Below are 11,132 nucleotides of genomic sequence, written 5' to 3'. Positions count from 1 at the left end.
GGACCGGGCAATGCACTATTGAGCTTTGACCTTGTATTTAGGTGCCTGTGACCACTGCAGCCAACAGCTGATGCCGTCATGCCGCCATGTATGTACGGTACCACTTCACGCCGCTCGGCGTAAGGTCGCGCCGCTGATGCAGGCTGGATAGCGCACGTGCAACAGCGTAACGCAGCGGTGCCCCCGACGGCTGCTGCCCTGGCCGCAAGCGCGGCAAGGGTGATCAAGTGATGGGGACTCGGGGGACGCGTGGGGAGGCGTGTGTGTTTCGCGGTTGCAACTGTTGCATGCCGCTTCGGTGGGTACCCTTGCACTCGCCCCGCCCGAGAAACAATAACATCCCCGACCCCTTGCCTAACACACACATCAAAATACATACACGTTTCGGCCCTACGCTGAGCACGTGCGGTTGGGTGGGGCCTCGCGACCTCTGGGTGACTGAGTATGCGGTGTCTCATCCGAGTGGGCCCTCGCGTCGCCGGGCCCACATCGCGTCAGCAATTAGTGTTCAAGAGCTCGCGAGTCACAGCGGTTTGCTGCCTGAACACAAAGCAGAGCGACATGGCGTCGGACCGCACAAAGCGCTCACGTCGCGTGGTGCGTGTTTATGAATTATATACCGGTTACTGCAAAGTCCAATGTTGCTTCAGACTTGCAAGCGAGTGGTGGAGGTGCTCAATCGGGCTGACCGCGCAGGCCACAGCAGTGCATTTTTTGTTATTTGCGCACTGTGCGCAACTAATGAGACATATGAGCCCAAAATGCGACTTGTGCGCGCGTAACCAGCCACGTAGCCACGCCACTAGCCCACCCCACCCAACCCCCGTCAAACACGTCGGCCACCCTCGCTGACGTCCTGCCGACGGCGCTCCTTGCCTGGCCAACCGCAGGCGGTGATCGGCGCCGGTGCGGCGGGGCTAGTGGCCGCGCGCGAGCTGCGCAGGGAGGGCCACGTGGTCACTGTCCTGGAGCAGTCGGGTGGTGTGGGCGGCGTGTGGCGCTTCGATGCGCGCACCGAAGCCGACGCGCTGGGGCTGGACGAGCAGCGGCCTCCCGAGTCACGCGTGCACAGCTCCATGTACAAACAGCTGCGAACCAACCTGCCCCGTGAGATCATGAGCTACTCAGATTTCCCGGTGGGTGAGGCACTTGGGCTGGCCAGGTGCAGACTGGGCAGGGCTGATTGGCATCACGCGAGGGCTGTGAAGCCGAAGCGCTGGAAGCGAGGACAGAGTAAGAGTCCTGAGGGCTGGGCCCACGCCGGCCGGCAGAAAGGATGCAGTTAGACACCCGCCCGCCCGCTCTCTCTACTGATGGCCGCTGAAGCGCCCGAACAAAGGCTGTACCTCTACCGCACGTTGTTACCGGTATTCATTTTTGTGCAGTTTGACGCGGCGGTGTTGGGGCCGCGCTACTCAAACGACAGCCGGCGCTTTTGTGGGCACCAGGAGGTGAGGCGATGGACAGTGCATTAGGAGGGTACTGACAAAAGCTTTATCAACCATAAAAAGGTCCACGTTGCGGTGCCATGCTCTGGTGAACTTCCAGTGCATTTGCAAAGGTAGGACCCCAGTCGATCCCCACTGCATGAATCAGTAATGGCCCTGATTCAGCATAACGAAGAAACGGTCGGCCGCCGCAGGTCCTCGGCTACCTGGAGGCCTTCGCCGACTACTACCAGTTGAAGCCACTGGTGCGCCATCACACGCGTGTGGTGGCGGTGGAGCCGACGGCGCCCGGTGCTGGTGCGGAGGGAGCCGCTGCGACTGGCGCTGGTGGCATGGGAGGAGATGCTGGCGCAGTTGAGAAGGAGGTGCTGTGGAGCGTGACATCAGAGCGCCTAGCCAGCAACGGCCAGGCCTCGACCAGTGCTGACGCCGGCGGTGCCAGTAACGGCCACAGCAACGGGCTTGCTGAGGTGGGTGCGCAACCCCACGAGCACGCTGCCGCCCGGCCCTCAATGTTGCGTCAGTCCTCGCCTCATTCCATCGTCGCGCGCTGTAATGCACGTCATGCCGCCGGTGCTTTCCGCCACCCGAGTTTCCCCGGCCTTTGCCCGATGCCCCATACGCTTTGCTCCTGCACAGGTACAGCATGAGGTGTACGATGCGGTGGTTGTGTGCAACGGCCACTATGCCGAGCCGCGCCTGCCCGACCCCAGCCAGGTCCGCGGGCTGCTGCCGCCGGGGCTCTTCCCCGGGCAGCAGCTGCACTCCCACAACTACCGGGAGCCGACGCAGTGGGCTGGCAAGGTGCGGCAGGGGTGGGTTGGCCGCGGGTTGTCACGTGCGGCTTGCGCGGCGTGACTTGCGACACCCAGACCGGGACTTTGGCATTTGGTGCCTAAGCTGCTTTGCTTCCATTGTACCGCGTGGGCTGCACTCAGTCCAAAGCCGTGTTCCCCACACGCTTCCGCTTACTCCCCTTGCCTCTTGCTCTCCTCAGGCGGTGCTGGTCGTGGGCGCGTCCAACAGCGGCGAGGACGTGAGCCGAGAGCTGAGCGAGGGCGGCGCGGCGCGGGTGCTGCTGGCGGCCCGCTCCTGGAAGAACGAGGCATGGGGGGCGGACGCCGCACCGTACGGCCCCCGCAACAACATCTACCGGTGCGTGTCATATGCCACTTATCGTGCAAGATGCCGTGTCGTTTTGTGGCGCTAGGCGAGGCGAGCGGCTGTGCGTCGCCTCATGCAAGGCTCCGTGCTAAACGCCGCCCGAATCCACCTGACTAGTGTCGCGCCTATCTCAGCACTCCGAGCACTCGTCACAACGCCTCCCGGCCCCTCCCCTGCAGCTACCCCATGGTCACTGAGCTGCACTCCGACGGCTTCGCCAGCTTCGAGGGCGGGCAGCGCGAGGGGCCCATCGACGCTGTGATCTGGTGCACTGGCTACAAGTGGGTGGTCGGGAACGCGAGTAAGGGCGGGGTAGCCAGCATGTAGACACGCTATCTCGTGGCCGCGCTTCCTCTCGCAGCAGGCGCTTTGCAGGCCAACCAATGAACCAACCCAGCATCAAGTGTGCTGTGGGTATTGCGTCCCCTTCTCCGATTGTGCTAGCCTCCACCTCGCGCCTAAGCAGCTACGCCTGAATCTGCCGTTCCTTGGGGGCTGAGTTGAATATCGCTACAAGATCTCCCCTCTCCCGCTGCTGCTCTCCCGCTGCTGGCACAGGTACTCGTTCCCGTTTCTGCGTGGCGCGGCGGCCGAGGTGGCGGCGGTGTCTGACAACTGCGTGGGATCGCCCCTCTGGCTGCACATGGTGCCCCCGGGGCCGCTTGCACCCGGGCTGTGCTTCATCGGCCTGCCCTGGAAGGTGCGAGGCTCCGGCAACTGAAGGATGCCGTATATGGTGCAGAGGGTATCTTAGGAGGCGACAGGTCACCTTCGGCATTCGTTCATATGGGTAACCCCCTGTTGGCAAGCATCCGAGGGACGTCGCGCAGTCGAGTGGAGTAAACTGAGAGGCCTTCTGCCTTGTCCACGGCGCGCAGGTTGTGCCGTTCCCACAAATGGAGCTGCAGAGCAAGCTGATTGCCAGGTAAGGTTGCGGCCGCTGGAGGCGCGTGTGACCGCTTTTGCCGGCCACCTCTACTGCTCTGAAACCGTGCCAGTTGTGCTCATCCGCTGCACACTTGCCTAGGGCCTGGCCCGGACGCATCTTCCACCCCCCGAGTGCCACTCCGTTGTCAAAACATAGGCCACGCTCTCCTCGCTCTTTTGCATTGGCTTCGGGTTAGTTTGTACTGGTATCTACAACCCCCACCGCTCGCGCCCACCTGCCCCTGTTGTCAGGCTGTTGTCGGGCCGCGTGCCGCTGCCCAGTGTGGAGCGCATGCGGGCGGACATCAGCGCACACTTGCACTCCATGCAGGAGCAGGGGCTGCCAACACGGTGCGTGAGGAGGCGGGCAGTCGTTTGTCCAGAGTGCCTTCCCGAGTGGGTGCGGCAGTGAGCTTCTTTCTGAGGGAAGCGGCCAGCTGCTTATGGACCAGCAGCCGAGCTAGCTGACGTGTGCGCATGAAAAAGCGCACCGGTGCTAAGTGGCTCGTTTTTGCCTGCATGTGTGTGCCTATGCTGTCTACAACGTGTGCGTGCGCGCTTGTTTCTGTCGCTGTTGCTGCCGCACCCAGGTACACGCACATGCAGGGAACGGATCAGTTCGCCTACAACGACACACTCGCGGCCATGTGCGGGCCGGACGTGGCACCGCTGCCGGCCTGGCGTGAGGTGAGGGGTTGAGCCGCGGAGGGGTCCGGGCGACACACCCGCCACCAGCTGCACCCGGGCCCTCAGGATACCGTAGCACCGGACGCACAAGCCCCGCCAGTCACAAGCATGCCATATCGGAAATCTTGAGCGCAACTGAATTGTATACGTTCACCTGCTTCGAGTACGTCACGCCCCCCACAGCCACAAGAAATGCATGCTAACAGCATCCTGCCTGTACTGCGTCTGCAACCCTGCTACCTGTACAACCACACTCGCTGCAGCGCACCGTGTCGACCCTTGTCCCGTGTGCTTGCGCTAACACACGCGCCGTACAGGTGCTATACCAGGCCACGTCGGCGCTCAAGCGCTCCAGACCCGAGGACTACCGGGACGGTGACATTGGTGAGGCCGGTGGTCCCGAGGCGGCCCGGGCGGTGGAGGCGGCGGAGGCAGACATCCGGGGGCAGGCGGCGCGGCTGGGTCTGGGTGTGGCTCTGGGGGCTGGGAAGGGGCAGGCGGGGAGTGCGGCATGCAGTGTGAGCGACTGGGTTGAGCGGCAGGCGAGCGCGATGGCGACGGCGGACGCGCCGGTAGCGGCCGCGGCTGCGGCGGCGGCGGCTGCTCGGTGACAAGAGGCGTTGGAAGAGGCATGCGGGTTTGGTAGTTGGTAGTGTGAAAAGTAGCGGAGTGACGCTGAGTGAAGCGGAGTGAAGCGCAGTGAAGCGGAGTGGAACGGAGTGAAGCGGCTGTCGGCTGCGCGGAAGTACCGGTATGAGAGTCCAGCTGCTCCCGGCGGGCTTCGGAGGATTAGCCAGGGTTGCCCCATGACGGGGCGGCGGGACGGTGCACGGATAGGCAAAGCCAGGGCGCATCGGTCTTGACGCTCTTGTACGCTGCGTGTACCAAAGTCCCGGGGATGTTAAGACTGGCGGTGTACGGCCGGTTGGCTGGAGTCTATGACTAAGCAGTGTCCAGACTCCTGTAGACTCAGCGTCTCAGCCCTGTAGTGCCCTGTCTGCCACCTTAGTACCTTGCACCCATAAACATGGATTCGAGGCTCAAAACAGCACGCGCGAGCAATCCACAGATGCAGCACGTTCCAGCTCGACAAAGGGTGCGCGTCGGGGAGGATGCAAGAGAGCAGCAGGGGGGGGGGGCGAGGCCATGAGGTGCACGGGTGCAAAAGGCGCGAAGGATGCCGATCGCGAGCGTCGACGCTAGTTACTATGGCATTTCCCTATTAAGCTGTTTCTGCTCTATCACTGGCACTGGGAGCGAGGCATTGCTGCACGCTAGGCCAGACCTGCACGTTTGGGCGTGCATCGCCAACACCGTTCCCGGCGACGCCAGCGAGGACAACACGGAGCTGCCATGGGAAATATAATTAGGTAAGTGTGCGATTACCGTCGCTATCCTTGTGTCGGCGAGAGCGCTCAGACCTGCAAGTCGACGGGGCCGGGCCCATCGCTTTCGCAATAGCGCGATGTGCCTTTTCAATGCATGAGCCTGTCTTGTTTACGTGTAAGCATGTATGCTGACTGGGTCTTCCCGGGTGGCGGCACGCTGTCCGCCTGTTCCTGTCTCACCCTTTCGCCTCCACACCTGTTCCATCGCTCCTCAGTCTCTGCTGTCCGCCCACGGACGACAAATATGAGCCGCTGCTGGGCTCCCAGGCCCAGCCACAGCCAGCTGCTACTGGATCAGGGGCTGCAGGATCGGCTGCCCCGCGCGCTGCGGCGCCTGCTCCCGCTGCTGCCGTGGTGAAGAACCGCCTTGTGGCGGCAGCGGCCGAGCCCAGCAGCAACGCCAGCCCTGCCAAGCCGCAGACGCCGACCAACGCTGAGACGGCGGCCGCGGTTGCGCCATGCTGCGCTGCCGCTGCTGTGCCAGCGACCGCTCCAGCGCCTGCTGCAGAGAAGCCTGCTGCACCTGCGCCAGGCAAGCCGGAGGCCAAGGCGCCAGCGCCAGCGCCAGCTCCCGCCCTGGCGCCGGCCCCGGCCCCGGCCCCGGCCCTGGCCCCGGCCCTGGCCCCGGCCCCGGCCCCGGCCCTGGCCCCGGCCCCGGCCCCGGCCCCGGCCCCGGCCCCGGCCCCGGCCCCGGCCCCGGCCCCGGCCCCGGCCCCGGCCCCGGCCCCGGCCCCGGCCCCGGCCCCGGCCCCGGCCCCGGCCCCGGCCCCGGCCCCGGCCGTCTCGCCTGCTGCGACGCAGCCTCAGCACCCAGCCATGGTGCCCCGCTATGGCTCGCCACAGCACCCAGCACTCGTGGTGGTCAGTGACGCGTCCCAAGCGGCCTCCCCCACCACCAGTGCCCCGGCAGCCGCGCCGCCGGCTGCCGTGGAGCCTGCTGCAACGGCGGCAGCTGCCCCGAAAGCGGCGGCTGCTCCGGCCCCCCTGGCAGCAAAGCCCGCTGCGCCAGCGCCTGCCTCGCCGGCTGCTGCGCCGGCGGCAGCTGCCCCGAAGGCAGCGGTGGCGGCAGCAGCCAAGTCGGCGGAGAAGCCCAAGACCGCACCTGCAGCTGCAGCCATGGCTGAGGCGGCTGCGACCGCTCCTTCCGCGCCGGCGCCTGCCGCAGAGGCGCCTGCCGCAGAGGCGCCTGCCGCAGAGGCGCCTGCCGCAGAAGCGCCTGCTGCAGAAGCACCTGCTGCAGAAGCACCTGCCGCAGAAGCGCCTGCAGCGTCCGCGCCTGCGGCGCCCGCCCCAGCTGCTGCTGCCGCTGGCAAGTCAAAGGGCAAGGCGGCACCGGCGGCTGCCTCATCTGCAGCAGCATCGGCGGCTGCGCCGGCACCCGCCCCGACAGCGGCGGCGGCACCCGCCGCAGCTCCCGCCACAGCGCCGGCGCCGGCCGTCAAAGCCCAGCCAAAGCCGCAACAGCAGGCTGCCGCACCCAAGCCCGGGGCCGCGGCCGCGCCCGTGCCCGTGCCCAAGCCCGCGGCTGCAGATGCCCCCAAGCCTGCGGTACCTACTCCCGCGGCTGCCGTCTCCGGGCCGGCACCTTCTTCTGCGCCGGCTGCTGCTGCGGCGCCGGCGGCAGACGCAGAGGAGGAGGAGGACGGCGAGGGTGAGGACGAGCCCATTGCCGGTGGGGCACCCGAGAGTGCGGCGGCGGGCACGGGCGCCAAGAAGAAGAAGAAGCGGAGCGGCAGGCGGGGCGGGGCCAAGAAGTGAGTAGGAAGCGCTGCAACTACAACGGGATAAAAGACTGCAATTGCAGGGTTGCAGTATTGCGGAGCGGTCGGGTCTTGTGGGGGTACAGGAGTTGTTGGGGTGAGTTGCTGACGTTGACGATGTGACGCGTTACGAGTAATATCGGGTGATGTCTCAGTGTTGTCTCCATTGTGTCAATCCATTGCAATCTGTAAGGGTTGCGTTGTGGGCCATTACAGGGTCAGGTTGTGGCCAGGGTCAGGTTGTGTACAGGGTCAGGTTGTGTCCGTCCCGTTAGGCATGAGATTGATGTGGCGTCTTCCTACTTAGCAGGGTGGCGCATGAGAGGTTACGAACAATATGGGGGTTGCAAGCGATTCTGGCAGTGGATGGTACGGGCTTGCACACAGCTTGTATACGTGTGGGCTGGTGGCGTTGGGATGGCTTTGCGGCGGCGGCATTGCCGTGGCGCTTGGCAGGACGGAGGCCCGCTCTTGGGCGGTTGGGCCAGCTTGTGGGCGTAGCAGTGCGTGACACGATGGTCTGCAGTCTTTGATATAACGGCAGCTATGGCCGCTGCTGCTACAACGTGTCCATGCGCGGGGTGCGACATCGTTGGGGAGATCGCGAGATAGCGGTTGGCTTGCATGCATGCGTGCATGCATGCATGTGCACTCTCTGTACTGCGCGCTGCAATGGAACATTGGAACTAGTTACGGCCACAAAGTTGACCGGCCGAAAGGCTGAGTCTGACATGTGGTACAGGGGGGTCATTGGAATGCGGAGAAACGCGGGAGTGGTGGGAACAAGTGGCTTGACGCTGTTGCCTTGGCTGGCGTGTCAGGTCAGGACACCTTCAGCAGGGCAGTCTGCAGGGTGTCCAATACGCCGACAGGGACAGTCGGGGCTGCGGGGAGCTGGACCGCCGGGAGCGGGCTGCAATCCCGGATGCATGTTTACATCCACGTCTGAAAACGCATGCTCCCGCCCCACACATTGTACGCCTCTCTCCTCGCTTTTCCTCTCTTTCTCTGCACTCTGGCACTCTCGCTCGCTCAGTCACTTCTCGCCTCTCTCAGTTGGTCCCGGCCTCCACATCTTAGCAACCCCCCTACTCGGCCTGCAAGCGCATTGGCAGAGCGTAAGACATATCGCCCGTATGGCGCCGTCATGTTGCACAAACGTAAAGTTCAGCGACGATCTGCGTCACAGGGTCACTGTCTTCATCAACCACCCAGTCAATAACACGGTCAATAAGTCAGTCCGTCGGCGAGAGATTACACCCGAACCCCTTTGCCACACGCCGATACTCCATTCTTCTGCAATGCAGTACGCGCAACTGCATGATCGCCGCCGCGCAGTCCAGCTACGCAACTCGCCAGAGCGCCCAAACCCATGAAGCAGGCGTACGGCATATGCGCGGGCGCACGCAGTTGTATCGCATCAAGCAGCGAATGCACCGCTGCTCACTGGACGCAGCCTTGCCAGGGTCACCTCAGTTCTCGCTACGTCGACGTCCGCTTTCGGGCATCGATATGCCCGCCCCGCGTCAGACGCTCCCGAACCTCCCAGCCCTAGCTCCTGTGTCCTCGGACTGGAGCCCTGGCCACCCGCACTCGCCATGCTATCCCTCATCACTCGCTCCGACCCACAAAGCCCAGTCGCCCAAAGCTCTTGCTAACCCAAAGGCCCGCGGCTTTACAGCATGGCCGCGCAGCCCCCACAGCTCCGGCGCCGGCTGCCCCACGGCCTCCTCGCTCGCACAAGGCCAAGCTCCACAGCTGCCAGCAGCACCCCCAAATCCCACCCCGTCACGTCCTCGCGGCCGCCATGGATCCTCGCTGCTCACAGCTCCTCCCTCCCGGCCGCTCAGAGGTCCTCGCGCTTGAGGAACTCCTGTCCGTAGATGGGCATGTCCGGCGGCCGGTTAGGCAGGCGGCCCAGGTTCTCGTATAGCGGCGGCGGCGCCTTGCCGGGCACGCCGCCCGCCTCGCCCGCGTGCGCGCGCACCATGTCCACAAACGCCTGGTGCCTGCGTGGAGCGAAGCGGGGTGGTGAGCGCTGGGGCAAGGCGAGGGCTGATACAGGTGGAAATCTCGCTCAATGAATGCCTTGGAAAGAGAGGGAAGACGTGTGTGACACCACGAGGGAAGGGCCGGATGGGCCGGCACGCTGAGCTGGTGGCAGCGCGCCATCGGCATGATGCCCGAAAGTCGAATCACATCAATCAGCACTTTGCCATTCTTGTGCCCCGAAATCCTCCCCACATGCTGCCTCTTTCGTCCCCCAGTTTGGGCTGGTACTGACAACCCCCCCTCCCTCCCTCCCTCCTCCCTCCCTCCTCCCTCCCTCCCTGCTTCACTCCCTCCCTCCCTGCTCCACTCCTGCCTTCCCTCCGCGTCAGCCCGCACCCGCCGACCCACCAGCGGATGTCGGTGGTCAGCTCGGGGTGGAAGGCGGTGGCCATCAGCACGCCCTTGCGCACGCCCACAATGACCTTGTCGCGCCCGTGCTTGGCGCGCTCCTCTGGCGTCAGCGCGTACTCCGCCAGCACCTCGACGCCCGGGCCCGCCGCCAGCACAGCTGGCGCGCGGATGAACACAGCACGGAAGTCGTCGGTACTGTGGGTGGAGTCACGGGGCAGGCTGATTACTGTGAAGCGCGAGTACCGTACAAGGTGCCGGGGTGGGTTGCAGGGATTGTTGTGGGGATGTACTCCAGTCATCATGCGTTATCGCAGTAGCTGCAAACCCTGCCCGCGCTCCCACATTGTAAACACACCATGCGGACGACAGCCCCCATCACAAGGGCCTCCATCCTGACGGCGGCCCCCACCCTGACGGCGCCAACTCACGATCCGTGTGACTTGACGCACTCGGGCGCCGGCAACCGCGTCTCAAAGCTGTTGATCTGTGACAGCGCATGCAGCACAGCATAATCAGGGCTTCAGGGCTTCGCAACTTGCACCCGATCTTGACACCAATACAAGCGCTAGAATGTGTCTGAGGCAGCGTTGCTCGTTCTTATGCAGCCGCAGTGGCTGTTGAAGCCAGCAATGCCCCCTGTTTGCCACCGTTGGGCCTTGGCCGCTGCACGCCAGCACACACACCACACACCTGCGCGCCGAAGAAGTTGCGCGACACGGTGATGTCAAGTCCGCCCAGCAGCGTCTGGCCGCCCTCCTTCTGGCCTGCAGGCATCATTCAAGAGGACGTTAGGCTACACAGATGCGTTGAGCGGCACACATCCGCTCGTGGCGAGCGAGTCGGCGTCCGGTGCGGTCTACAGGCTGCAGCCGGCCAAAACCCTACGTGCAACATGTGTGGCCGCAGCCCGCCGCGCGCCCGCCACCAGCCCGACCGTATGCAGCTAGTACATTGCATCAAGGCCTTTTTGCGCCGACCCATCGCGCGCGCGGCTCACCCTCAGCGCCCTCCGCCAGGAAAATCATGCCGGCGCAGGTGCCCCATACGGGCTTGCCCGCCTTGGCAAACGAGCGCAGCTCAGGAATCAGACCCCAGCGCTCAGCAACAAGCGCCATCGTGGTGCTCTCGCCACCGGGAATGATGAGGCCAGCGACGCTCTCAAGCTCATCCTTGGTGCGCACCTCCACGACCTCCACACCTGGCACCTTTTGTAGCAAGGTCATGTGCTCACGAAAAGAGCCTTGAAGCGCCAATACACCAACGCGAATCCTAGGCGCGGGCGTAGCATCGCCGGTCGCCATCTTTATCTTTGCGAATTATCTATGCACTTGAAATGGGAAGTAATCTTTGTATGT

General features: G+C 64.4%; 3 protein-coding genes across 3 annotated transcripts; 2 read left to right on the top strand and 1 right to left on the bottom strand.

The window, feature by feature from the left end:
• The first annotated feature begins 348 nt into the window (after positions 1-348).
• On the top strand, positions 349-5,264 carry CHLRE_03g167150v5 (uncharacterized protein). Its single transcript, XM_043060809.1, has 12 exons — positions 349-597; positions 891-1,136; positions 1,386-1,451; positions 1,643-1,918; positions 2,088-2,252; positions 2,446-2,603; positions 2,792-2,893; positions 3,171-3,312; positions 3,491-3,537; positions 3,792-3,890; positions 4,130-4,226; positions 4,544-5,264. Exons 1-12 carry the CDS (start codon positions 562-564, stop codon positions 4,835-4,837), a joined length of 1,728 nt encoding a protein of 575 aa, XP_042925938.1. The 5' UTR covers positions 349-561; the 3' UTR covers positions 4,838-5,264.
• A 194-nt stretch (positions 5,265-5,458) lies between these two features.
• CHLRE_03g167101v5 (uncharacterized protein) lies at positions 5,459-8,294 on the top strand. The gene is made up of 2 exons (XM_043060808.1): positions 5,459-5,596; positions 5,830-8,294. The coding sequence occupies exons 1-2, from the start codon at positions 5,580-5,582 to the stop codon at positions 7,370-7,372; spliced, it is 1,560 nt and encodes a 519-aa protein (XP_042925937.1). The 5' UTR covers positions 5,459-5,579; the 3' UTR covers positions 7,373-8,294.
• A 1-nt stretch (position 8,295) lies between these two features.
• Positions 8,296-11,118, bottom strand: CHLRE_03g167051v5 (glutaminase). Its single transcript, XM_001703467.2, has 5 exons — positions 10,775-11,118; positions 10,468-10,541; positions 10,206-10,261; positions 9,775-9,972; positions 8,296-9,383 (listed from the first exon to the last, which is right to left on the bottom strand). Exons 1-5 carry the CDS (start codon positions 11,076-11,078, stop codon positions 9,221-9,223), a joined length of 795 nt encoding a protein of 264 aa, XP_001703519.2. The 5' UTR covers positions 11,079-11,118; the 3' UTR covers positions 8,296-9,220.
• Positions 11,119-11,132: the final 14 nt, after the last annotated feature.

The sequence above is a fragment of the Chlamydomonas reinhardtii genome, chromosome 3, assembly GCF_000002595.2.
Source record: "Chlamydomonas reinhardtii strain CC-503 cw92 mt+ chromosome 3, whole genome shotgun sequence".
NCBI lineage: Eukaryota > Viridiplantae > Chlorophyta > Chlorophyceae > Chlamydomonadales > Chlamydomonadaceae > Chlamydomonas > Chlamydomonas reinhardtii.
Note: the sequence above shows the minus strand (reverse complement) of the source record. Positions and strands in the feature narration are given on the sequence as shown.

Bases quoted from the DNA above. Each gene is read 5' to 3' on its own strand.
- CHLRE_03g167150v5 (XM_043060809.1), top strand. From the start codon at position 562: ATGGCGTCGGACCGCACAAAGCGCTCACGTCGCGTG. The intron at 598-890 runs GTGCGTGTTTAT...GGCCAACCGCAG, and splicing joins CAAAGCGCTCACGTCGCGTG to GCGGTGATCGGCGCCGGTGC. The intron at 2,604-2,791 runs GTGCGTGTCATA...CCTCCCCTGCAG, and splicing joins CCCCGCAACAACATCTACCG to CTACCCCATGGTCACTGAGC.
- CHLRE_03g167051v5 (XM_001703467.2), bottom strand. From the start codon at position 11,078: ATGGCGACCGGCGATGCTACGCCCGCGCCTAGGATTCGCGTTGGTGTA. The intron at 10,262-10,467 runs GTGTGTGGTGTG...GCGCTGTCACAG, and splicing joins GCAACTTCTTCGGCGCGCAG to ATCAACAGCTTTGAGACGCG. The intron at 9,973-10,205 runs GTGAGTTGGCGC...CTCCACCCACAG, and splicing joins TGCGTCAAGTCACACGGATC to TACCGACGACTTCCGTGCTG.